General features: G+C 43.9%; 2 protein-coding genes across 14 annotated transcripts; both read left to right on the top strand.

The window, feature by feature from the left end:
* The first annotated feature begins 229 nt into the window (after positions 1–229).
* On the top strand, positions 230–3,875 carry LOC6603992. 7 transcript variants are annotated; one of them, XM_026994309.1, is made up of 10 exons: positions 230–408; positions 467–574; positions 639–797; positions 855–974; positions 1,848–1,910; positions 1,998–2,102; positions 2,185–2,676; positions 2,736–3,299; positions 3,364–3,549; positions 3,613–3,875. In XM_026994309.1, exons 1-9 carry the CDS (start codon positions 250–252, stop codon positions 3,466–3,468), a joined length of 1,875 nt encoding a protein of 624 aa, XP_026850110.1. In that variant the 5' UTR covers positions 230–249; the 3' UTR covers positions 3,469–3,549; positions 3,613–3,875. The 7 variants fall into 7 exon arrangements, with proteins under 7 accessions (XP_026850110.1, XP_026850108.1, XP_026850109.1 ...); XM_026994307.1 differs by having other exon boundaries at positions 464–574; positions 3,364–3,545; XM_026994308.1 differs by having other exon boundaries at positions 464–574; positions 3,636–3,875.
* A 4,459-nt stretch (positions 3,876–8,334) lies between these two features.
* On the top strand, positions 8,335–11,971 carry LOC113567142. Of its 7 annotated transcripts, none has more exons than XM_026994316.1 (10): positions 8,335–8,513; positions 8,572–8,679; positions 8,744–8,908; positions 8,975–9,094; positions 9,944–10,006; positions 10,094–10,198; positions 10,281–10,772; positions 10,832–11,395; positions 11,460–11,645; positions 11,709–11,971. In XM_026994316.1, exons 1-9 carry the CDS (start codon positions 8,355–8,357, stop codon positions 11,562–11,564), a joined length of 1,881 nt encoding a protein of 626 aa, XP_026850117.1. In that variant the 5' UTR covers positions 8,335–8,354; the 3' UTR covers positions 11,565–11,645; positions 11,709–11,971. The 7 variants fall into 7 exon arrangements, with proteins under 7 accessions (XP_026850117.1, XP_026850115.1, XP_026850116.1 ...); XM_026994314.1 differs by having other exon boundaries at positions 8,569–8,679; positions 11,460–11,641; XM_026994315.1 differs by having other exon boundaries at positions 8,569–8,679; positions 11,732–11,971.
* Positions 11,972–24,509: the final 12,538 nt, after the last annotated feature.

Here is a 24,509-nt window from a genome sequence, read left to right as displayed (position 1 = left end):
TTATTTATTTAAATATTTTTCTTTGAATTTTATGATGCCACATTTACATTAATTTCTATCGGCGCAGATTGGCGCGATAAGCACACAAAATTTCACGATAATCGGTAGAGCTATTTCGGAGGAGTTTAGCAACAAAGCTTGTGACAAGAAAAACCTGAATTTTTATGTCTCTATTCAAAACAAAGAGCACACATAAAATTCACAAAATTCCAAATTCAATTTTACATTTACACACTCAATAGTACGCAGATGGATCGTGAAAATTCTCAGAATCCCTATGAGGCACAGTGCAATCAGGCCCAATGCAGTCGCTCCCAGAATTCACAGTCGACCAGGGATGAAGTGTCTTTTGGTACCCCTCAGCAGCAGCATAGGCAGCAGCAGTCAATCTATGACTTGGTGGACAATGTGAGTGTAAAATGCGGAAACTATTGCATAACTATTGATTAACTATTGATGACAGCAGGCACAGTCGGCCAGGGAGGCACTGTCTTTGGGTATCCCGCAGCAGCAGCAAAGTCAGCAGCAGTCAGTTTATGAATTGTTTGGCAACAATGAGACCATTGACAGATCTGTGAGCGTGATTTGCGGAAACTATTTCATAACTATTGATGAGTTATATAATTTTATTCCGATAGGAACGCGATATCAGTAGCATGATGGTGGGTCCTGGAAATTCTCGGAAACCCTGTTGTGCACGGTGCAATCGTGCCCTATGTAATTGCTGCCAGCAGACAAAGTCGGCCCAGTATGCAGAGGCAAGTTATGCCTTCTTTCACAATGATGAGATTGGATTTGTAAGTATGAAGTGTTAACTGCAGAGTTCTTCATTAATTTAAAATGTTTTTCGATAGGAGCCTGATATCAAGAGCACGACTATTGATAGAGAGAGTTCCGACGAAGCCTGTATGCCACATTGCACTGACAGCTGTAGCCGCCTGTCGCATTCATTGCGAGGATTAACGCCACCAAAGGTAAGGTAGATTGACTACAATGAAGGTCTTGCCACAGTAACGAACCTCTTTGTTCCGTCTGATTAAGCTAGGCTGGCTGAGCGGTCGGCGGGCTCGCCGCAACAAATTTATAAATCTGGCCCGACGAAAAATAAGAGCGCACGGGTTGGGTTTGGTTACTGTATAACAATTAAGCTTTATTGGTATCTTAGAACTATCTTACGCTACTTTGCCTTCTGGACGGGTTCGGCAGTTGGTTTCTCCTCCTCTCCGTTCGTGATGAGCGCGACCTATTCGTGACCCGCCAAGGCGTCTCCAAGCGTGGCTCCTCCGGCTCTAACGACTGCGGCTAGTGATTCTTGGCAGGTAGCCCAAATCCGCCACTCAGTCGGCGCCTGACGCGTTCGCTCTCACTAGACTCAACTTGATGTTTCTGCCTGATCGCGGTTCGCCTCCTATGGGATACACTCCAACCGTCGCACCGTTGGTTCAAGGGATTGGAGCCTTTGGCTCTTGGCTTTGGGCTCGATTCCGCCTCTCAATCCTAACGCAACGTCTTCGCTTTATAAAGTTTTCCCTTCGTGCTTGATCGCACTGCTTGTTACTCACCTGCTTCTCCGGGAATTCACCGCCTCCGCATAATCCCGGATAACGGCCTCTAGCCCTTAATCCACTACCGCCCCCTGCTTGTAGGAATACATTTCCTCACACCACTCCTTCCACAAGCTCTGGTTGGGAGTTGTGTCTCCAAACAGACCTCGTGGAGTGCGGTACTACCGTCCCTGAAACCGCCTAGCTATGGGAACCGCTCTCAGCAGAACATCCGACATTTGAATAAGAGGTTTTCTAACGAATTAGAATATGATAATCCGAGCTTTCTTTCTTTACTCCCAGTATGATTCGGGAAACCAGCAGTCACTACCGCCCCAGAGGTCTGAAACGCAGCAGAGTCAATATGTAAGTGTGGTTTTTGTAGGATGAGCCTTACTAATTAGGTATTCTGTCTAAACATCTATTAAACATCTATTAAATCCCCCAAAACAGTCAAGAATTCAATTCTCAACTTGTCCACCTATGAGCCATACGTCGCGCAGTCAGTCATTCCAAAGAGGTAACGCCCAGAGGCCAGATCGCCAGCAGATTCAACATGTAAGTGAGTGAGTCGGAGTCCTGGATGAGATAGTATGCTATGTTTCATAATGATCTAACTGATCAACAATTAACCCCAAAGGAGTCAGAGGAATTCAAGGATATTGAACCGTTTGAAGAACCAACGAGCAATCATTCGATCCAGACTTTTCAAACACCGACACCATCCTGTTGTCGGAAGGCCATGAATCAGAGTCCCATGAATCAGAGTCAGGAAACTATGACTACACGACAGTGTTACAGTACGCCATATAAAGAGAATACACCCGCTAAGCCGGAAAGACCTTATTGCATGGCAAATGCAAAACTAACACTCCGATACGGCGATCCATCCAATAGTCAGGTTAACACGAGAACGCCAGTTGGACACAGTACCCTGTATCATAGCAATGCACCAACAAATGGAGATAGTAATGCATCGCTACCAATCAGATATGTCGATCAATCCAGTGAAGAGGAATGCACGAGCTCGGCATATGCACAAAATGCACGTCATCCAAAGCAAGTGTCATATGGCCGTCAGAAGCTCTCCATTGACTTTTCCCAGACGATCTACGGAACGTCTAGTTCGGATGTAAGATATATAGTTTTCCTAAGTTTTCTTTCAATTTAATGTGATTCCTACTTTGTCAGGAGAATTGCATGTGCAGCCGCCCTAAAACGGCAGAGGAAGCGTTGGCTAGCCGCACCAGAGCCGTGTTCTTCCGTGCCATGGTCAAGGAGAACTGTTGTAACGATGTGATAGAGCAGACTCTCAATGGGAGCGAGAACTTTAACGAATATGCCTTTCAAATCGCCTTCGCCGGTCTAATACCTGAGAAGCTGGGTTGCGTCGATCCCATCACCATGCTGGAGGCAATCAAGTTACGAATCGATTACGAATGGAAGGCAATTCGCAATAATTATGAGAGAAAAGAAAACTTAATCAAAACGGAAACATCTGCACGGGATAGAAGTCGAGATCGGTACAAAGATCATTCCAAAGATCATTCCAAAGATCGTTCCAAAGATCGTTCCAAAGATCGGTGCAAAGATATTAATGATGGCTCGAGCAGCCAGGAGACCACCCAGCAGCAAGTGATCCCCAACGAAGATATTAAAGATCACTTCATGCCGAAGAACCAATATGAAGTCAATCAGGGCATATGCGCCTACCTCAAGGCCGAGAACGAATATCGCGGTTTGCATTCAGATTCGGTGAGTTTATATTATGAAGCATCAATAAACATTGAAAATATATGTATATAACCAACTCCCCCAGATAGAAGCTGATTTTAATGTGAATGTCAATGCATTTGAGTCAAATTTTTTTAATAATAACATCCGCATGAATGTTTATTCGGCCACAACGGATCCGAAGCCATAGGATAGAATCTGTCCCCTAAAGACTGGATCTACCAAAATGAGCTCTTTTACGAGTAGCGAACAAAGGAGCCAGCGATGGTAGGTAAGAATTTACCACTGTGCTACCTACTCGCATTGTATACTCATAATCATATTACAATTTGAGTGCTGGTTTATTCCTGACACAAGATCGATTGGACTGGACAGACAAAAAAAGGAACTACTAGGATGGACTACATATGCAAAAAGGTGCAGAACATGCTGAGTAACACCTGAACAAACCCTGTTATGCTGCTGCGTAGATGTAAATACAACAGCTGTTTACCCACCATGTTCACCTGGGCGCAATACAGAATCGTAGAGACTGACCATATCTTCTGTAATATGTCACTTGTTCAATAATAACACGGGCACGTCTGAGCCGTTTGACTTCGGTTTTTAGAATATCTTTATTGAATTTATTCTTATAACCCAGACCGCATAGCTGCGCTGCCGCAGCGGAGCGGATTTATACATATTTGTCTTATCAGCATAATCGAGAGGGCAAGAGCCGTATGTACATATGTGTATATATATATATACTTCAAGTGGTCAGCGTGGGAATGCTGACTTAGCTTAGCGCAAAAGCGGCGCTCATATTGCACGCTCACTTGAAATGGTTTTGTTTGTGTACTGAAACAATGTGTTGCTGATATATTTATTGTTAACCGTTAAGTACAGTGTACACTCAATATATGCACATACTACACTTCTCGACAGCAGAATCTGAATTGGATCGTATCATTATTATAGCCAGAATGTAGAAAACAACTAAATTTTTTTCTCGCCCTGTCTCTCTCTAACACACACGTATAATAGCCGGCTTTGCTTAGCGAAAAAAATTGGCGCCTAGATTTCAGAGACTATAAGAGCTATAGCAACCAAATTTAGTATCCGCATTCCTATGATATCGAACTTGCACAAGTATATTTCAAAACTTTGCCCCACCCCGTTCCGCCCCCGCAAAGGACGAAAATCTGTGGCATCCACAGATCTCAGAGACTATTTGACCGGACTGTAGAGCTCTCACTGTAACAAAACTATTTTTAATCTTTCACTGCAGAACTCACTGTTACAAGTGTATTTCTTTTTGCTCACTGTAGAGACCTCACTGCCACAAGTGTGTCTAAAAATTTCGCCACACCCAATTCCGCCCCAAAAACGACGAAAATCTTTGGCAACCACAATTTTGAGGAAGAGAAAATTAAAAACGCACAGTCATAGGGAATGGCCATATCTACCAGATTGCCGAATCTTGCCGAATCCGAATCATATCGGATTATTATTATAGCCAAAAATAACAAATCGATTTGCAGTGGCTACGCAGCGCCCGTCGACACGTCTGACTGATTTTCTGTCTCTCTTGTACGCACTCTTTGTCGTTTAATGTAGCCATACTGACTATGTATCGGGTATAAATGTAGAGTTGTGGTCGCAGCAGCAGATCACAATATTCCCCTCACAATGTTTTATGTTGCACACTGCATCTGGATTATTTTGAATGTTTAATGCAGCTTAAATGCTGAATGAGCTGTTCTGTCTCCATCTAATAAAGATGCTGCAAGTCCAGAAGATACAACAGCCAATGAGATGCCATGTAGCATACAACGTACCGGGTCTAGGAGCCGATGTACACTAAACTGGAGTGGGAAGTACGCGCTGACTCACTTGGACATATAAGAGGTCCATTGAGTTGCCGCATGGGCATGTGGCCCTTCTCGTTGACTGAAACCGTGAGAGCAGACTACTGCAGGTTAACGGTAGTCCCATCCGAAGGCTTGGATGAATTTGGATAAGGTCCCTGGTTTGCTTTCGGACAGGTCCGAAATGTCCGTGAGCAAAGCGGCTCCGAGAATACGAAGAGGACGATTTCCAAGTGCCGGGCAGTGCCAGAAGATGTGGGGGACCGATTCCTACTGTTCCTCGTCGCGACAACTTCTGCAGAAGTCGTTATGAGGAATTGACAGTAGGAGCCATGAGGGCCGATCTGCCAGTGTCCCGTAATTTCTCGAGTAACTGCAGAGCATTATGCTCTGCTGCGTCTATACAGCTCTGCTGAGCGCTTCTTCTCGTTTACTCGTTTACCCCTGAATTCACACGCTTGTATTCGTCGAAAGCTTCTCCTCCTCCGTAAGTGCGGTGACGGTGCAGGATCTTTTCTCGTACCACTGATTGCGTTGGCGTGGATCTCATACGCCACGTGTTTTAACTTTTCGCAAACCACTCGAACTTTCCGCTGGCACGTCTGGCTCCTCCGGCCTTCTCCGATCGACTTCCTTTATCTCCTCGTTTTCCCAGCTCAGAACTCTGCCGATCCCGCGTCAGCGTGGGCGGCCAGTGTCGTCATTCTCGCTGCGGCAGAGGGCTGGCGCCGTCGTTCCCGCTCTCTGTCGGCGTCTACGCTATCAGCATTTCAGTTTGCTTTGTTTTTGTATAATTACTAATTTCCAAGAAAGTGGACTATTTAAATATAGTGGGGTACGATGGTACAATTAGGTTAGGAAGAACCCCGACCATCCGGCGAGGTAGACCCGAGCCTAGCAAGAGTGCACACGACCAAACCTATTTGTAGGCAGTCCTTAAATTCAGTCAAAGACATCTGCTGATATCGAGAGCCTATATATCTGTTTACATATATAAATTTAAACTCTGGTACACTACACGATGTGATAGAGCAGACTCTCAATGGGAGCGAGAACTTTAACGAATATGCCTTTGAAATCGTCTTCGCCGGACAACTTGCACAAGTATATTTCAAAACTTCGCCCCACCCCGTTCCGCCCGCGCAAAGGACGAAAATCTGTGGCATCCACAGATCTCAGAGACGATTAGACCTGACTCTAGAGCTCTCACTGTTACAAAACTATTTGTAATTTTTCACTGCAGAACTCACTGTTACAAGTGTATTTTCTTTTTGCTCACTGTAGAGAGCTCACTGCAACAAGTGTGTTTAAAAATTTCGCCACACCCCCTTCCGCCCCCGCAAAGGACGAAAATCTGTGGCAACCACAATTTTGAGGAATAGAAAATTAACGAGGGGGAACGTTGTGAGTTGCTGCGGACACCGCAACTCTACAGTTATACCCGATACTAAGTCAGTATGGCTCTCCTCCGGCAGACGCCGCTAATATTAAACGACACGACAAAGAGTGCGTGCGAGAGAGACAGAAAATCAGTCTGAGCGTGACGTCGGGCGCTGCGTAGCCACTAAAAATTGATTTCTTGCTTTTGGCTACAAAAATGATCCGATCTGATCCAGATTCGGCAACCGGATAGATATGGTCATTGTCTATGATTCTGCGTTTTTAGTTTACTCGATTTTGCAATATTGTGGATGCAACAGATTTTCGTCCTTTGTGTGGGCGGAAGGGGGTGGGGCGAAATTTTGAGATATACGTTTTATAGTGAGATCTAACAGGAGTGCGGATACCAAATTTGGTTACTCTAGCCTTAATAGTCTCTGAGATTTATTAATATCCCCAGATCTGCATCCTTTGCGGGGGCGGAAGGGGGTGTGGCGAAATTTTAAAACAAACTCGTCTCGGTCCGATATATTAGGAGTGTGGATACCAAATTTGGTTGCTCTAGCTTTTATAGTCTCTGAGATCTAGGCGCTAATGTTTTACTCTAAGCAAAGCCGCCTATGCTACGTGTGTGTTAGAGAGAGACAGGGCGAGAAAAAATGAAATTGTTTTCTTGATGCTGGCTATAATAATAATACGATCCAATTCAGATTCCGCAGTCTAAAAGATATCGTCATTCTCTACGATTCTGCATTTTTGGTTTTCTCGTATCTTTAAAATTGTGGATGCCACAGATTTTCGCCCTTTGTGGGGGCGGAAGTGGGCGGGGCAAAGTTTTGAAATATTTTTGTAGCAGTGACATATCACAGAAGTCTGGATCCAAAACATCGTTGCTCTAGCTCTTATAGTCTTTGAGCATTAGGCGCTGAAGGGGACGGACAGACGGACAGACGGACAGACGGACGGACGGACAGACAGACAGGGCTCAATCGACTCGGCTATTGATGCTGATCAAGAATATATATACTTTATAGGGTCGGAAACGATTCCTTCTGGACGTTACACACATCCACTTTTACCACAAATCTAATATACCCCAATACTCATTTTGAGTATCGGGTATAAAAACGCACAATCATAGAGAATGGCCATATCTACCAGATTGCCTAATCTTGCAGAATCCAAATCATATCGGATTATAATTATAGCAAAAAGCAGCAAGTCGATTTGCAGTGGCTACGCAGCGCCCGTCGATTTTTTTTTTATCGCCAGTTTCGGCAGTCCAATTGGTGCATCAAGAAAAAAAAAATCCTGCTTGTCCTGCCAAAACTGCCAGCATAATGCAGTCGTAAATAACTTTTTGTTCATCATTTAGTAGTGGAACATTGCGACTAACAATGCCTGCCATTTCTACATTATCGTACTTTATGAGCTCAGACCGAAATGACTGATTGGTAAATTCGCAATATGAATGCAATGATTCTAAATATCAATCAATGCTTCATTTTATTCAATGTGCTTTCGATAAATATTTTTTTCAATTTTTAAACCCGAGGACCGAATTATTGTTTCGGCCTATAGAGATTTCATGCGTGTATTATTTATTTAAATATTTTTCTTTGAATTTTATGATGCCACATTTACATTAATTTCTATCGGCGCAGATTGGCGCGATAAGCACACAAAATTTCACGATAATCGGTAGAGCTATTTCGGAGGAGTTTAGCAACAAAGCTTGTGACAAGAAAAACCTGAATTTTTATGTCTCTATTCAAAACAAAGAGCACACATAAAATTCACAAAATTCCAAATTCAATTTTACATTTACACACTCAATAGTACGCAGATGGATCGTGAAAATTCTCAGAATCCCTATGAGGCACAGTGCAATCAGGCCCAATGCAGTCGCTCCCAGAATTCACAGTCGGCCAGGGATGAAGTGTCTTTTGGTACCCCTCAGCAGCAGCATAGGCAGCAGCAGTCAATCTATGACTTTGTGGACAATGTGAGTGTAAAATGCGGAAACTATTGCATAACTATTGATTAACTATTGATGACAGCAGGCACAGTCGGCCAGGGAGGCACTGTCTTTGGGTATCCCGCAGCAGCAGCAAAGTCAGCAGCAGTCAGTTTATGAATTGTTTGGCAACAATGAGACCATTGACAGATCTGTGAGCGTGAATTGCGGAAACTATTTCATAACTATTGATGAGTTATATAATTTTATTCCGATAGGAACGCGATCTCAGTAGCATGATGGTGGGTCCTGGAAATTCTCGGAAACCCTGTAGTGCACGGTGCAATCGTGCCCTATGTAATTGCTGCCAGCAGACAAAGTCGGCCCAGTATGCAGAGGAAAGTTATGCCTTCTTTCACAACGATGAGACCACCGTTGGATTTGTAAGTATGAAGTGTTAACTGCAGAGTTCTTCATTAATTTAATTAATTTAAAATGTTTTTCGATAGGAGCCTGATATCAAGAGCACGACTATTGATAGAGAGAGTTCCGACGAAGCCTGTATGCCACATTGCACTGACAGCTGTAGCCGCCCGTCGCATTCAATGCGAGGATTAACGCCACCAAAGGTAAGTTCTGCAGGAGTGCTGTGCCGCTTGTAGATTGACTACAATGAAGGTCTTGCCACAGTAACGAACCTCTTTGTTCAAATTTATAAATCTGGCCCGACGAAAAATAAGAGCGCACGGGTTGGGTTTGGTTACTGTATAACAATTAAGCTTTATTGGTATCTTAGAACTATCTTACGCTACTTTGCCTTCTGGACGGGTTCGGCAGTTGGTTTCTCCTCCTCTCCGTTCGTGATGAGCGCGACCTATTCGTGACCCGCCAAGGCGTCTCCAAGCGTGGCTCCTCCGGCTCTAACGACTGCGGCTAGTGATTCTTGGCAGGTAGCCCAAATCCGCCACTCAGTCGGCGCCTGACGCGTTCGCTCTCACTAGACTCAACTTGATGTTTCTGCCTGATCGCGGTTCGCCTCCTATGGGATACACTCCAACCGTCGCACCGTTGGTTCAAGGGATTGGAGCCTTTGGCTCTTGGCTTTGGGCTCGATTCCGCCTCTCAATCCTAACGCAACGTCTTCGCTTTATAAAGTTTTCCCTTCGTGCTTGATCGCACTGCTTGTTACTCACCTGGTTCTCCGGGAATTCACCGCCTCCGGATAATCCCGGATAACGGCCTCTAGCCCTTAATCCACTACCGCCCCCTGCTTGTAGGAATACATTTCCTCACACCACTCCTTCCACAAGCTCTGGTTGGGAGTTGTGTCTCCAAACAGACCTCGTGGAGTGCGGTACTACCGTCCCTGAAACCGCCTAGCTATGGGAACCGCTCTCAGCAGAACATCCGACATTTGAATAAGAGGTTTTCTAACGAATTAGAATATGATAATCCGAGCTTTCTTTCTTTACTCCCAGTATGATTCGGGAAACCAGCAGTCACTACCGCCCCAGAGGTCTGAAACGCAGCAGAGTCAATATGTAAGTGTGGTTTTTGTAGGATGAGCCTTACTAATTAGGTATTCTGTCTAAACATCTATTAAACATCTATTAAATCCCCCAAAACAGTCAAGAATTCAATTCTCAACTTGTCCACCTATGAGCCATACGTCGCGCAGTCAGTCATTCCAAAGAGGTAACGCCCAGAGGCCAGATCGCCAGCAGATTCAACATGTAAGTGAGTGAGTCGGAGTCCTGGATGAGATAGTATGCTATGTTTCATAATGATCTAACTGATCAACAATTAACCCCAAAGGAGTCAGAGGAATTCAAGGATATTGAACCGTTTGAAGAACCAACGAGCAATCATTCGATCCAGACTTTTCAAACACCGACACCATCCTGTTGTCGGAAGGCCATGAATCAGAGTCCCATGAATCAGAGTCAGGAAACTATGACTACACGACAGTGTTACAGTACGCCATATAAAGAGAATACACCCGCTAAGCCGGAAAGACCTTATTGCATGGCAAATGCAAAACTAACACTCCGATACGGCGATCCATCCAATAGTCAGGTTAACACGAGAACGCCAGTTGGACACAGTACCCTGTATCATAGCAATGCACCAACAAATGGAGATAGTAATGCATCGCTACCAATCAGATATGTCGATCAATCCAGTGAAGAGGAATGCACGAGCTCGGCATATGCACAAAATGCACGTCATCCAAAGCAAGTGTCATATGGCCGTCAGAAGCTCTCCCTTGACTTTTCCCAGACGATCTACGGAACGTCTAGTTCGGATGTAAGATATATAGTTTTCCTAAGTTTTCTTTCAATTTAATGTGATTCCTACTTTGTCAGGAGAATTGCATGTGCAGCCGCCCTAAAACGGCAGAGGAAGCGTTGGCTAGCCGCACCAAAGCCGTGTTCTTCCGTGCCATGGTCAAGGAGAACTGTTGTAACGATGTGATAGAGCAGACTCTCAATGGGAGCGAGAACTTTAACGAATATGCCTTTCAAATCGCCTTCGCCGGTCTAATACCTGAGAAGCTGGGTTGCGTCGATCCCATCACCATGCTGGAGGCAATCAAGTTACGAATCGATTACGAATGGAAGGCAATTCGCAATAATTATGAGAGAAAAGAAAACTTAATCAAAACGGAAACATCTGCACGGGATAGAAGTCGAGATCGGTACAAAGATCATTCCAAAGATCATTCCAAAGATCGTTCCAAAGATCGTTCCAAAGATCGGTGCAAAGATATTAATGATGGCTCGAGCAGCCAGGAGACCACCCAGCAGCAAGTGATCCCCAACGAAGATATTAAAGATCACTTCATGCCGAAGAACCAATATGAAGTCAATCAGGGCATATGCGCCTACCTCAAGGCCGAGAACGAATATCGCGGTTTGCATTCAGATTCGGTGAGTTTATATTATGAAGCATCAATAAACATTGAAAATATATGTATATAACCAACTCCCCCAGATAGAAGCTGATTTTAATGTGAATGTCAATGCATTTGAGTCAAATTTTTTTAATAATAACATCCGCATGAATGTTTATTCGGCCACAACGGATCCGAAGCCATAGGATAGAATCTGTCCCCTAAAGACTGGATCTACCAAAATGAGCTCTTTTACGAGTAGCGAACAAAGGAGCCAGCGATGGTAGGTAAGAATTTACCACTGTGCTACCTACTCGCATTGTATACTCATAATCATATTACAATTTGAGTGCTGGTTTATTCCTGACACAAGATCGATTGGACTGGACAGACAAAAAAAGGAACTACTAGGATGGACTACATATGCAAAAAGGTGCAGAACATGCTGAGTAACACCTGAACAAACCCTGTTATGCTGCTGCGTAGATGTAAATACAACAGCTGTTTACCCACCATGTTCACCTGGGCGCAATACAGAATCGTAGAGACTGACCATATCTTCTGTAATATGTCACTTGTTCAATAATAACACGGGCACGTCTGAGCCGTTTGACTTCGGTTTTTAGAATATCTTTATTGAATTTATTCTTATAACCCTGTGGCAACCACAATTTTGAGGAATAGAAAATTAAAAACGCACAGTCATAGGGAATGGCCATATCTACCAGATTGCCGAATCTTGCCGAATCCGAATCATATCGGATTATTATTATAGCCAAAAGTAACAAATCGATTTGCAGTGGCTACGCAGCGCCCGTGGACACGTCCTGACTGATTTTCTGTCTCTCTCGCACGCACTCTTCGTCGTTTAATGTAGCCATACTGACTATGTATCGGGTATAAATGTAGAGTTGTGGTCGCAGCAGTAGATCACAATATTCCCCTCACAATGTTTTATGTGGCACACTGCATCTGGATTATTTTGTCTCCTTCTAATAAAGATGCTGCAAGTCCAGAAGATACAACAGCTAATGACGGGGCCTAGGAGCCGATGTACACTAAACTGGAGTGGGAAGTACGCGCTGGCTCACTTGGACATATAAGAGGTCCATTGTGTTGCCGCATGGGCATGTGGCCCTTCTCGTTGACTGAAACCGTGAGAGCAGACTACTGCAGGTTAACGGTAGTCCCATCCGAAGGCTTGGATGAATTTGGATAAGGTCCCTGGTTTGCTTTCGGACAGGTCCGAAATGTCCGTGAGCAAAGCGGCTCCGAGAATACGAAGAGGACGATTTCCAAGGGCCGGGCAGTGCCAGAAGATGTGGGGGACCGATTCCTACTGTTCCTCGTCGCGCCAACTTCTGCAGAAGTCGTTATGAGGAATTGACAGTCTAGAGCCATGAGGGCCGATCTGCCAGTGTCCCGTAATTTCTCGATTAACTGCAGAGCATTATGCTCTGCTGCGTCTATACAGCTCTGCTGAGCGATTCTTCGCCTCAGCTAAAGGCGACTAGAGACTCGTTTACCCCTGAATTCACACGCTTGTATTCGTCATTCGCTTCTAGCTCTTGCTTAAGCCGGTTGTGTTTTTTTCTTGCTCCAGCATTGTCCGCCCTTTGCCTAAATATCATACAACATTGTTGTGACTTTGTTTTGATATATTATCGCATCTCTTTAATTTGATTCTACTTTGTGTTAACCACCAGTGTTTTGTTAGTGAACAAGTGTTTCATATAAATTCAATATTGCAATCGTAACGCATCGGACTCGTGCAGGCAATTTGTTATTGTTTTTTTGCTCAGTCTGCTTTTCGTTATCGCTTCTACGCACTGTTCTCGCGCATCAGCGTTTGCATCGCCCACACTCTCTCGTGAGCATAAGCGGGCTGCTCGCATTGTTGGTCTCACTCTCTCTGGATTGCCTATTCTCTCCCTCTCTGTGGACTTTTCTTTTGTGTCTCTGCTTTGGTGAGTTTAGTGCTCGTTTTCTGCACTTCGTTGGATCATCTGCTTTGAATTATTGCTGCTGCAGCTGATTGTCTGGCTCGCTCTGCTGTCTGCTCTCCTACTTTACCTGCGATCTAACTCCGCTCTTTTATTATTCGTGCACAGTGATTCCACTGCTGTCAATAATGGCAATCGTTTGTAGTGCAAAGAAATGTGAATTCGGTGGTGTTATCATCGGTGATTCATTTCTTAGCTGCTGGCTGTGCGACAATTTTGCCCACATAAAATGTGCTGGTGGTGGAAATTTTGGCCGGCTGAATGATCTAATCTCGAAACGCATGGGCCTGTCTTGGTCATGTCTGGCTTGTCGGGAGATTGAGGCCGAAATGCGCACATTTATGAGACAGACTCGAACTGGGTTTCTGGATGTCCGGAAACAATTTGTTGCTCTCAACGAGAATTTTCTTGCCCTTGAATCACAGTTTCTTGGGCTCAAACTCTTGAGCGAATCGCCTAGACGGAAAATTCCGCATAATGATACCAATCTCTTGCAATCTAATCCGATTGGTACGCCTGCCTCCCAACTTTATCCATCGGCAACATTTCCGTGTAGTCATGCCACGCCGTTGTCCGTAAATCCGCCAACGGTGGCTCCGGAGTTCTTTACACCGAGCAATGTGGCCGTCACTTCTGACGCGGTGAGTGCTCCTAGTGCGGGTGTGCTGGTTGCTGACGACGTCTTGCCAACTCCTGCTCCAATTCCTGCTCCAATTCCTGCTCCAATTCCTGCTCCAATTTCTGCTCCAATTCCTGCTACAACCATTGCTGCCAATTCCTCTGCCCTTGGACCGAGATCTCTTTTAGGAGTGGCTCCACCATCTCGATCTCGCTCGGGACTTTAACTTAGAGCAGTGGTCCCTCGGAAAGCAATATTTGTTTCTCGTCTTATTCCTGAGGCTACAACAGAGGATGTTAAACAACATCTTTCCTCTAAACTTAACACTTCGCCTGTTGATATAGTTGTGACTAAATTTACATTTAAACATAAGCGCAACATATCATCATTTAAAATTCTTCTCCCTGATTCTTTACTATCCAGTTCTCTAGAACCGTCAATATGGCCTGAGCATACAATTGTGCATGAGTTCCTTCTCAAAGATTCGAACTCGAATCCAAGAATAACCGAACATGCTCCAAAAAACTGATGTACTATTTTTCCATGCACTATCAGAACGTTCGCAGTTTGCTGGGAAAATTGCGTCAAATTCATACTAATAGCGCGTCCTTTGATTTCGATGCCATCGCGATTACCGAAACCTGGCTTAACTCCTCTGTCAATGATCATGAAATTTTCATTGATAGTTACACTATTTATAGAATGGACCGCCCATCTTTTGCAGGTGGGGTTCTGATTGCAGTTAAATCTGTTTTCTCATCTGAGTTATTCCCATTTAATAACATTCACGGAATCGAATTTGTTGCAGTCAAAGTTCGTGTTGGCTCCGCATTTTTCTATTTAACCTGCTCTTACATTCCTCCCAGGTCTGATGCTGAGCTTTACTTACACCACCTCTCAGCAATTAATATGGTTTTGCATTAGGGTGCCATGATCGAATTATTGTCATGGGGGACTTTAACCTCCCATTTCTTTCTTGGCTGCCTTGTGATGACGCTAACCTGTTGTTTCCCAATTGCCATAATGACTTTATCAATGGGCTAACGGATAGTTCCCTTGTCCAAATTAATGCCGTTAAAAACATGAGGGACAGAATTCTTGACCTCGTTTTTGTTAACGATGGTTCTCTTCCTACGGTATCTAGAGCAAGTCCAATATCTCTCCCTGAAGATCCTTACCATCCAACTTTGTTGATATCACTGGAGTTTACACAATCTGGATGTGTTGACAGTTCCATGGCTCCTTGTCACATAAAGTGTTTTCGCAAAACAAACTTTATCGATTTAGATCTACATCTCTCGCGTGTTGATTGGTCGTTTCTTTATTCATTACCGAACCGAGATGCAACTGTTAACTCGTTTTATAGTTCTATTTACTCCGCCCTAAATACGTTTGTTCCAGATATCACTGTACCTGTATCGTCCAAGCCTCCTTGGTTCTCCAAGTATTTATCATACTTAAAAAATAATAAATCCCGGCTCTATAAAAAGTACCAGAAGTCGGGCTCCACGTTGGCTTTAGCTCTATACTCCTCCGCTCGCTCTCTGTTCCTTGCCGTCAATAGTCAGTGTTATAATCATTACCTTTCACAATGTAGTAGGAACTTTCGTAGTGATCCTAAAAAATTCTATTCGTTCGTTAACTCTAAGCGCAAGTCAAACGGTTTTCCTCCGTCCCTTCATTACCAGAACAAAACAGAAGCTTCTGCTGTTGGTATTGCAAATTTATTCGCTAACTTTTTCCAAACAACGTACTCGTCTCATATTTACAACGCATCCACTCCGTATCCGTACCAGCTACCTCAAGCTAACAGCATTTTTCTGCCCTTTTTCGAGGAAAGTGTTATTCTGGAAGGTTTGTCATCTATGGACATGTCGTTTTCTGCGGGTCCAGATAAGGTACCTAGTTGCATCTTAAAACACTGTGCCCAGTTCCTTTGCAAACCCTTGACCTTTCTCTTCAACCTCTCCTTGGAACAGTCTTGTCTCCCAGTAATTTGGAATGAGTCCTATATCATTCCGCTTCACAAAAAAGGTTCAAGATCAAACATTGAAAACTATCGTGGTATCGCAAAGCTTTCCGCCATCCCGAAGCTTCTTGAGTTCCTAGTCACCCGGCAACTGTTGCAGCTTGATATCTCCGTCGCAACGCGGTTTTTTCAGACATCGTTCAACATCGACTAACCTTCTTGAGTTTTCTAACCTAATCCACCGTGGTTTTCAAATTGGTTTGCAGACGGATGTAGTTTTTACTGACTTCAGCAAGGCATTCGATTCTGTGAACCATGCTCTACTTATTCACAAGCTCTCTCTATTAGGGTTCCCAACGAATCTTCTAGATTGGATTTTGTCCTATCTCTCTAACCGTACTCAACGTGTTTTGTTTTCTAACGTGTTGTCAAATACTGTTAATGTTACTTCAGGTGTGCCACAGGGAAGTCATCTGGGCCCGCTTCTGTTTATTTTATTTGTGAATGACCTTCCTCAAGTTATAACATACTCTACTACACTAATGTATGCTGATGATGTCAAAATCTGTCTTTCTTACTCTGATTGGTATTTGCACACACGCCTTCAACTTGATCTAAGTGAACTACTATTGTGGTGTTCAACTAATCTTCTTTTTCTGAACCTTTCCAAATGCAAACTTATGACATTTTACCGTCGCGCTCCTCATTTTGTCCCATATGTTCTAGGAAATCATGTCCTTGAGCGAATTTCGAGTTCAAATGACCTCGGAGTCCTTTTTGATCATAAGATGTGTTTTAACACCCATATAGCTGCAACTGTAAATAAAGCTAAGGGTGTTTTAGCGTTCATCAAGCGTTGGTCCAAGGAGTTTGACGACCCGTACGTTACGAAACAACTGTACATCTCGTTAGTACGTCCTATATTGGAGTATTGTTCTTGTGTGTGGAGCCCGCAGTATAAAGAACAGCAGGCTGTTATTGAATCCGTGCAAAAGCAATTTTTAATTTTTGCCCTTCGGAACTTTAACTGGGACTCAGGTAGAATCTTGCCACCCTACCGGTCTAGGCTAAATCTTATTGACCTGCCGTCGTTGCACCATCGCAGAATATGCAATGGCGTAATGTTCGTGCACAAGCTCCTTCTTGGGACTGTTGACTCCCAAACTCTCTTGGGTCAGATTGACTTGGCCGTTCCATCTAGACCTACCCGTACTTTTAGGCCTATCCGTCTACCCATATGTAGATCTAATTATGCTGATCATGAACCTTTTAGGGTTTTATGCCATAATTATAACTCCCTCTGTCAAACCCTATCTCCTGAACTGTCTCTTAAACTAATTGCATGCAATATTTATAATCATTTAAATTTAGCTAACTTTTAACTTATCTTTTTCCGCCTTTAGTAACTAAGTACCATTATTAACAGATAATTGTTAATTTAATAAATAAATAAAATAAAAGCTTCTCCTCCTCCGTAAGTGCGATGACGGTGCAGGATCTTTCCTCGTACCACTGATCGCGTTGGCGTGGATCTCATACGCCACGTGTTTTAACTTTTCGCAAACCACTCGAACTTTCCGCTGGCACGTCTGGCTCCTCCGGCCTTCTCCGATCGACTTCCTTTATCTCCTCGTTTTCCCAGCTCAGAACTCTGCCAATCCCGCGTCAGCGTGGGCGGCCAGTGTCGTCATTCTAGCTGCGGCAGAGGGCTGGCGCCGTCGTTCCCGCTCTCTGTCGGCGTCTACGCTATCAGCATTTCAGTTTGCTTTGTTTTTGTATAATTACTTATAATTTCCAAGAAAGTGCACTATTTAAATATAGTGGGGTACGATGGTACAATTAGGTTAGGAAGAACCCCGACCATCCGGCGAGTTAGACCCGAGCCTAGCAAGAGTGCACACGACCAAACCTATTTGTAGGCAGTCCTTAAATTCAGTCAAAGACATCTGCTTATATCGAGAGCCTATATATCTGTTTACATATATAAATTTAAACTCTGGTACACTACACGATGTGAGAGAGCAGACTCTCAATGGGAGCGAGAACTTTAACGAATATGCCTTTGAAATCGTCTTCGCCGGACAACTTGCACAAGTATATTTCAAAACTTCGCCCCACCCCGTTCCGCCCGCGCAAAGGACGAAAATCTGTGGCATCCACAGATCTCAGAGACGATTAGACCTGACTGTAGAGCTCTCACTGTTACAAAACTATTTGTAATTTTTCACTGCAGAACTCACTGTTACAAGTGTATTTATTTTTGCTCACTGTAGAGAGCTCACTGCAACAAGTATATTTCCAAACTTCGCCCCACCCCCTTCCGCCCCCACAAAGGACGAAAATCTGTGGCAACCACAATTTTGAGGAATAGAAAATTAAAAACGCACAGTCATAGGGAATGGCCATATCTACCAGATTGCCGAATCTTGCCGAATCCGAATCATATCGGATTATTATTATAGCCAAAAGTAACAAACCGATTTGCAGAGGCTACGCAGCGCCCGTCGACACGTCCTGACTGATTGTCTGTCTCTCTCGCACGCACTCTTTGTCGTTTAATGTAGCCATACTGACTATGTATCGGGTATAAATGTAGAGTTGTGGTCGCAGCAGCAGCTCACAATATTCCCCTCACAATGTTTTATGTTGCACACTGCATCTGGATTATTTTGAATGTTTAATGCAGCTTAAATGCTGAATGAGCTGTTCTGCCTCCATCTAATAAAGATGCTGCAAGTCCAGAAGATACAACAGCCAATGAGATGCCATGTAGCATACAACGTACGGGGTCTAGGAGCCGATGTACACTAAACTGGAGTGGGAAGTACGCGCTGGCTTCGGCTCTTTTGTCTGGTCGGCGGGGGAACCGTTTACTATCACTTCAGGGCTCTGGAAAAGCGTCGAGGTAGGTTAGGTTAGGTTAAGGCGGTAGACAGAAGTGGGAGAAAAATAAAGCCCCGCCCCCCAAGCTCACTTGGACATATAAGAGGTCCAATGTGTTGCCGCATGGGCATGTGGACCTTCTCGTTGAATGAAACCGTGAGAGCAGACTACTGCAGGTTAACGGTAGTCCCATCTGAAGGCTTGGATGAATTTGGATAAGGTCCCTGGTTTGCTTTCGGACAGGTCCGAAATGTCCGTGAGCAAAGCGGCTCCGAGAATACGAAGAGGACGATTTCCAAGGGCCGGGCAGTGCCAGAAGATGTGGGGGACCGATTCCTACTGTTCCTCGTCGCGACAACTTCTGCAGAAGTCGTTATGAGGAATTGACAGTAGGAGCCATGAGGGCCGATCTGCCAGTGTCCCGTAATTTCTCGAGTAACTGCAGAGCATTATGCTCTGCTGCGTCTATACAGCTCTGCTGAGCGATTCTTCGCCTCAGCTAAAGGCGACTAGAGACTCGTTTACCCCTGAATTCACACGCTTGTATTCGTCGAAAGCTTCTCCTCCTCCGTAAGTGCGGTGACGGTGCAGGATCTTTTCTCGTACCACTGATCGCGTTGGCGTGGATCTCATACGCCACGTGTTTTAACTTTTCGCAAAACACTCGAACTTTCCGCTGGCACGTCTGGCTCCTCCGGCCTTCTCCGATCGACTTCCTTTATCTCCTCGTTTTCCCAGCTCAGAACTCTGCCGATCCCGCGTCAGCGTGGGCGGCCAGTGTCGTCGCCAGTGTCGTTCCCGCTCTCTGTCGGCGTCTACGCTATCAGCATTTCAGTTTGCTTTGTTTTTGTATAATTACTTATAATTTCCAAGAAAGTGCACTATTTAAATATAGTGGGGTACGATGGTACAATTAGGTTAGGAAGAACCCCGACCATCCGGCGAGTTAGACCCGAGCCTAGCAAGAGTGCACACGACCAAACCTATTTGTAAGCAGTCCTTAAATTCAGTCAAAGACATCTGCTGATATCGAGAGCCTATATATCTGTTTACATATATAAATTTAAACTCTCTATAAATTTCAAAACTCCACAATTTTAAAGATACGAGAAAACTAAAAACGCAGAATCGTAGAGGATGACTATATCTTCCACAGTGCAAAATCTGAATCAGATCGCATAATTATTATAGCCAGAATCAAGAAAACAATTTCATTCTTTCTCGCTCTGTCTCTCTATAACACACAGGTTTCATGGTCGGTTTTGCCAATTGCAAAATATGAGTTCAAGGATCTCAGAACCTATAAAAGCCAGAGCAACCAAATTTGGTATCCACACTCCTGTGATATCGGACCTTGACAGTTTCGTGTCCAAATTTCGCCACACCCCCTTCCGCCCCCGCAAAGGACGAAAATCTTGGGCATCCACAAATCTCAGAGACTATTAACGCTAGAGTAACCAAATTTAGTATCCGCACTCCTGTTAGATCTCACTATAAAACGTATTTCTCAGAACTCAGTATTGGGGTATATTAGATTTGTGGTAAAAGTGGATGTGTGTAACGTCCAGAAGGAATCGTTTCCGACCCCATCAAGTATATATATTGTTGATCAGCATTAATAGCCGAGCCGATTGTCCGTCCGTCTGTCCGTCCCCTTCAGCGCCTAGTGCTCAAAGACTATAAGAGCTAGAGCAACGATGTTTTGGATCCAGACTTCTGTGATATGTCACTGCTGCAAGAATATTTCAAAACTTTGCCCCGCCCACTTCCGCCCCCACAAAGGGCGAAAATCTGTGGCATCCACTATTTTAAAGATACGAGAAAACTAAAAACGCAGAATCATAGATAACGGCCATATCTATCAGATTGCTGAATCTGGATCAGATCAGATCATTTTTATAGCCAAAGGAAACAAATCAATTTGCACTGGCTACGCAGCGCCCAACGTCACGCTCAGACTGATTTTCTGTCTCTCTCGCACGCACTCTTTGTCGTTTCGTTTAATATTAGCGGCGTCTGCCGGAGGAGAGCCATACTGACTTAGTATCGGGTATAACTGTAGAGTTGCGGTGTCCGCAGCAACACATAACGTTCCCCCTCGTTTTGGTATGCATAAGATCTGTAGGGTATAATCTTATTTCTTGTATATGCTTTTTAAGCTTGTCTTTCACCATGCCGTTTACTGTCTTGGCTAGAACCGAAATGAGGGATACGGGTCGAAAATGTTTTAAGTCAGTCAGATCCATGTTTTTTTTCGGTATTGGTACAATTCTGATAGATCTCCATTCGACTGGAAAATCGCACATAGCCACTCGACGGTTGTAAAAATGTACAAGTTCTGTCTTTATACTAGTGTTAAGAGCACTCAGCATCTCGTATGTGATGTGATCTTTTAGTTATTTGTTTTCGAAAAATGGTACATGATCACTAGAATCGTTCGTATATGATTCTAAGTGGTAGTGGGGTTTTTGTGCAGGAACCAAAGGTCTCTGTATTAACCTGCTCGCATAACTGTGTTTTTTTAAAACTTCATTTGCTTTAACGTTTTTGTGTTATACATTTCATAGTTTTTATACCCGATACTCAAAATGAGTATTGGGGTATATTAGATTTGTGGTAAAAGTGGATGTGTGTAACGTCCAGAAGTAATCGTTTCCGACCCCATAAAGTATATATATTGTTGATCAGCATCAATAGCCGAGCCGATTGTCCGTCCGTCTGTCCGTCCCCTTCAGCGCCTAGTGCTCAAAGACTATACGAGCCAGAGCAACGATGTTTTGGATCCAGACTTCTGTGACATGTCACTGCTACAAGAATATTTCAAAACTTTGCCCCGCCCACTTCCGCCCCCACAAAGGGCGAAAATCTGTGGCATCCACTATTTTAAAGATACGAGAAAACTAAAAACGCAGAATCATAGATAACGGCCATATCTATCAGATTGCTGAATCTGGATCAGATCAGATCATTTTTATAGCCAAAGGAAACAAATCGATTTGCACTGGCTACGCAGCGCCCGACGTCACGCTCAGACTGATTTTCTGTCTCTCTCGCACGCACTCTTTGTCGTGTCGTTTAATATTAGCGGCGTCTGCCGGAGGAGAGCCATACTGACTTAGTATCGGGTATAACTGTAGAGTTGCGGTGTCCGCAGCAACTCACAACGTTCCCCCTCGTTTTGGTATGCATAAGATCTGTAGGGTATAATCTTATTTCTTGTATATGCTTTTCAAGCCTGTCTTTCACCATGCCGTTTACTGTCTTGGCTAGAACCGAAATGAGGGATACGGGTCGAAAATGTTTTAAGTCAGTCAGATCCATGTTTTTTTTCGGTATTGGTACAATTCTGATAGATCTCCATTCGACTGGAAAATCGCACATAGCCACTCGACGGTTGTAAAAATGTACAAGTTCTGTCTTTATACTAGTGTTAAGAGCACTCAGCATCTCGTATGTGATGTGATCTTTTAGTTATTTGTTTTCGAAAAATGGTACATGATCACTAGAATCGTTGGTATATGATTCTAAGTGGTAGTGGGGTTTTTGTGCAGGAACCAAAGGTCTCTGTACTAACCTGCTCGCATAACTGTGTTTTTTTCAAACATCATTTGCTTTAACGTTTTTGTTTTGTACATTTCATAGTTTTTATACCCGATACTCAAAATGAGTATTGGGGTATATTAGATTTGTGGTAAAAGTGGATGTGTGTAACGTCCAGAAGGAATCGTTTCCGACCCCATAAAGTATATATATTGTTGATCAGCATTAATAGCCGAGCCGATTGTCCGTCCGTCTGTCCGTCCCCTTCAGCGCCTAGTGCTCAAAGACTATAAGAGCTAGAGCAACGATGTTTTGGATCCAGACTTCTGTGATATGTCACTGCTACAAGAATATTTCAAAACTTTGCCCCGCCCACTTCCGCCCCCACAAAGGGCGAAAATCTGTGGCATCCACTATTTTAAAGATACGAGAAAACTAAAAACGCAGAATCATAGATAACGGCCATATCTATCAGATTGCTGAATCTGGATCAGATCAGATTATTTTTATAGCCAAAGGAAACAAATCAATTTGCACTGGCTACGCAGCGCCCGACGTCACGCTCAGACTGATTTTCTGTCTCTCTCGCACGCACTCTTTGTCGTTTCGTTTAATATTAGCGGCGTCTGCCGGAGGAGAGCCATACTGACTTAGTATCGGGTATAACTGTAGAGTTGCGGTGTCCGCAGCAACTCACAACGTTCCCCCTCGTTTTGGTATGCATAAGATCTGTAGGGTATAATCTTATTTCTTGTATATGCTTTTTAAGCTTGTCTTTCACCATGCCGTTTACTGTCTTGGCTAGAACCGAAATGAGGGATACGGGTCGAAAATGTTTTAAGTCAGTCAGATTCATGTTTTTTTTCGGTATTGGTACAATTCTGATAGATCTCCATTCGACTGGAAAATCGCACATAGCCACTCGACGGTTGTAAAAATGTACAAGTTCTGTCTTTATACTAGTGTTAAGAGCACTCAGCATCTCGTATGTGATGTGATCTTTTAGTTATTTGTTTTCGAAAAATGGTACATGATCACTAGAATCGTTCGTATATGATTCTAAGTGGTAGTGGGGTTTTTGTGCAGGAACCAAAGGTCTCTGTATTAACCTGCTCGCATAACTGTGTTTTTTATACCCGATACTCAAAATGAGTATTGGGGTATATTAGATTTGTGGTAAAAGTGGATGTGTGTAACGTCCAGAAGGAATCGTTTCCGACCCCATAAAGTATATATATTCTTGATCAGCATCAATAGCCGAGCCGATTGTCCGTCCGTCTGTCCGTCCGTCTGTCCGTCCGTCTGTCCGTCCGTCTGTCCGTCTGTCCCTCCCCTTCAGCGCCTAGTGCTGAAAGACTATAAGAGCTAGAGCAACGATGTTTTGGATCCAGACTTCTGTGATATGTCACTGCTACAAGAATATTTCAAAACTCCACAATTTTAAAGATACGAGAAAACTAAAAACGCAGAATCGTAGAGGATGACTATATCTTCCACAGTGCAAAATCTGAATCAGATCGCATAATTATTATAGCCAGAATCAAGAAAACAATTTCATTCTTTCTCGCTCTGTCTCTCTATAACACACAGGTTTCATGGTCGGTTTTGCCAATTGCAAAATATGAGTTCAAGGATCTCAGAACCTATAAAAGCCAGAGCAACCAAATTTGGTATCCACACTCCTGTGATATCGGACCTTGACCGTTTCCTGTCCAAATTTCGCCACACCCCCTTCCGCCCCCGCAAAGGACGAAAATCTGGGGCAACCACAATTCTCAGAGACTATTAAGGCTAGAGTAACCAAATTTGGTGCACACACTCCTTTAAGATGTCACTATAAAACGTATATCTCAGAATTTCGCCCCACCCCCATCCGCCCCCACAAAGGACGAAAATCTGTTGCATCCACAATATTGCAGATTTGAGAAAACTAAAATTTCGCCACACCCCCTTCCGCCCCCGCAAAGGACGAAAATCTGGGGCAACCACAATTCTCAGAGACTATTAAGGCTAGAGTAACCAAATTTGGTGCACACACTCCTTTAAGATGTCACTATAAAACGTATATCTCAGAATTTCGCCCCACCCCCATCCGCCCCCACAAAGGACGAAAATCTGTTGCATCCACAATATTGCA

The sequence above is a fragment of the Drosophila persimilis genome, unplaced genomic scaffold (genome assembly GCF_003286085.1).
Source record: "Drosophila persimilis strain 14011-0111.01,24,50 unplaced genomic scaffold, DperRS2 tig00001980-arrow-arrow-pilon, whole genome shotgun sequence".
In the NCBI taxonomy this organism is placed as follows: Eukaryota; Metazoa; Arthropoda; class Insecta; order Diptera; family Drosophilidae; genus Drosophila; species Drosophila persimilis.
This window is presented reverse-complemented; position numbering and strand designations above follow the sequence as displayed.

Bases quoted from the DNA above. Each gene is read 5' to 3' on its own strand.
- LOC113567142 (XM_026994314.1), top strand. From the start codon at position 8,355: ATGGATCGTGAAAATTCTCAGAATCCCTATGAGGCACAGTGCAATCAG. The intron at 8,680-8,743 runs GTGAGCGTGAAT...TTATTCCGATAG, and splicing joins ATGAGACCATTGACAGATCT to GAACGCGATCTCAGTAGCAT. The intron at 8,909-8,974 runs GTAAGTATGAAG...GTTTTTCGATAG, and splicing joins ATGAGACCACCGTTGGATTT to GAGCCTGATATCAAGAGCAC.
- LOC6603992 (XM_026994307.1), top strand. From the start codon at position 250: ATGGATCGTGAAAATTCTCAGAATCCCTATGAGGCACAGTGCAATCAG. The intron at 575-638 runs GTGAGCGTGATT...TTATTCCGATAG, and splicing joins ATGAGACCATTGACAGATCT to GAACGCGATATCAGTAGCAT. The intron at 798-854 runs GTAAGTATGAAG...GTTTTTCGATAG, and splicing joins ACAATGATGAGATTGGATTT to GAGCCTGATATCAAGAGCAC.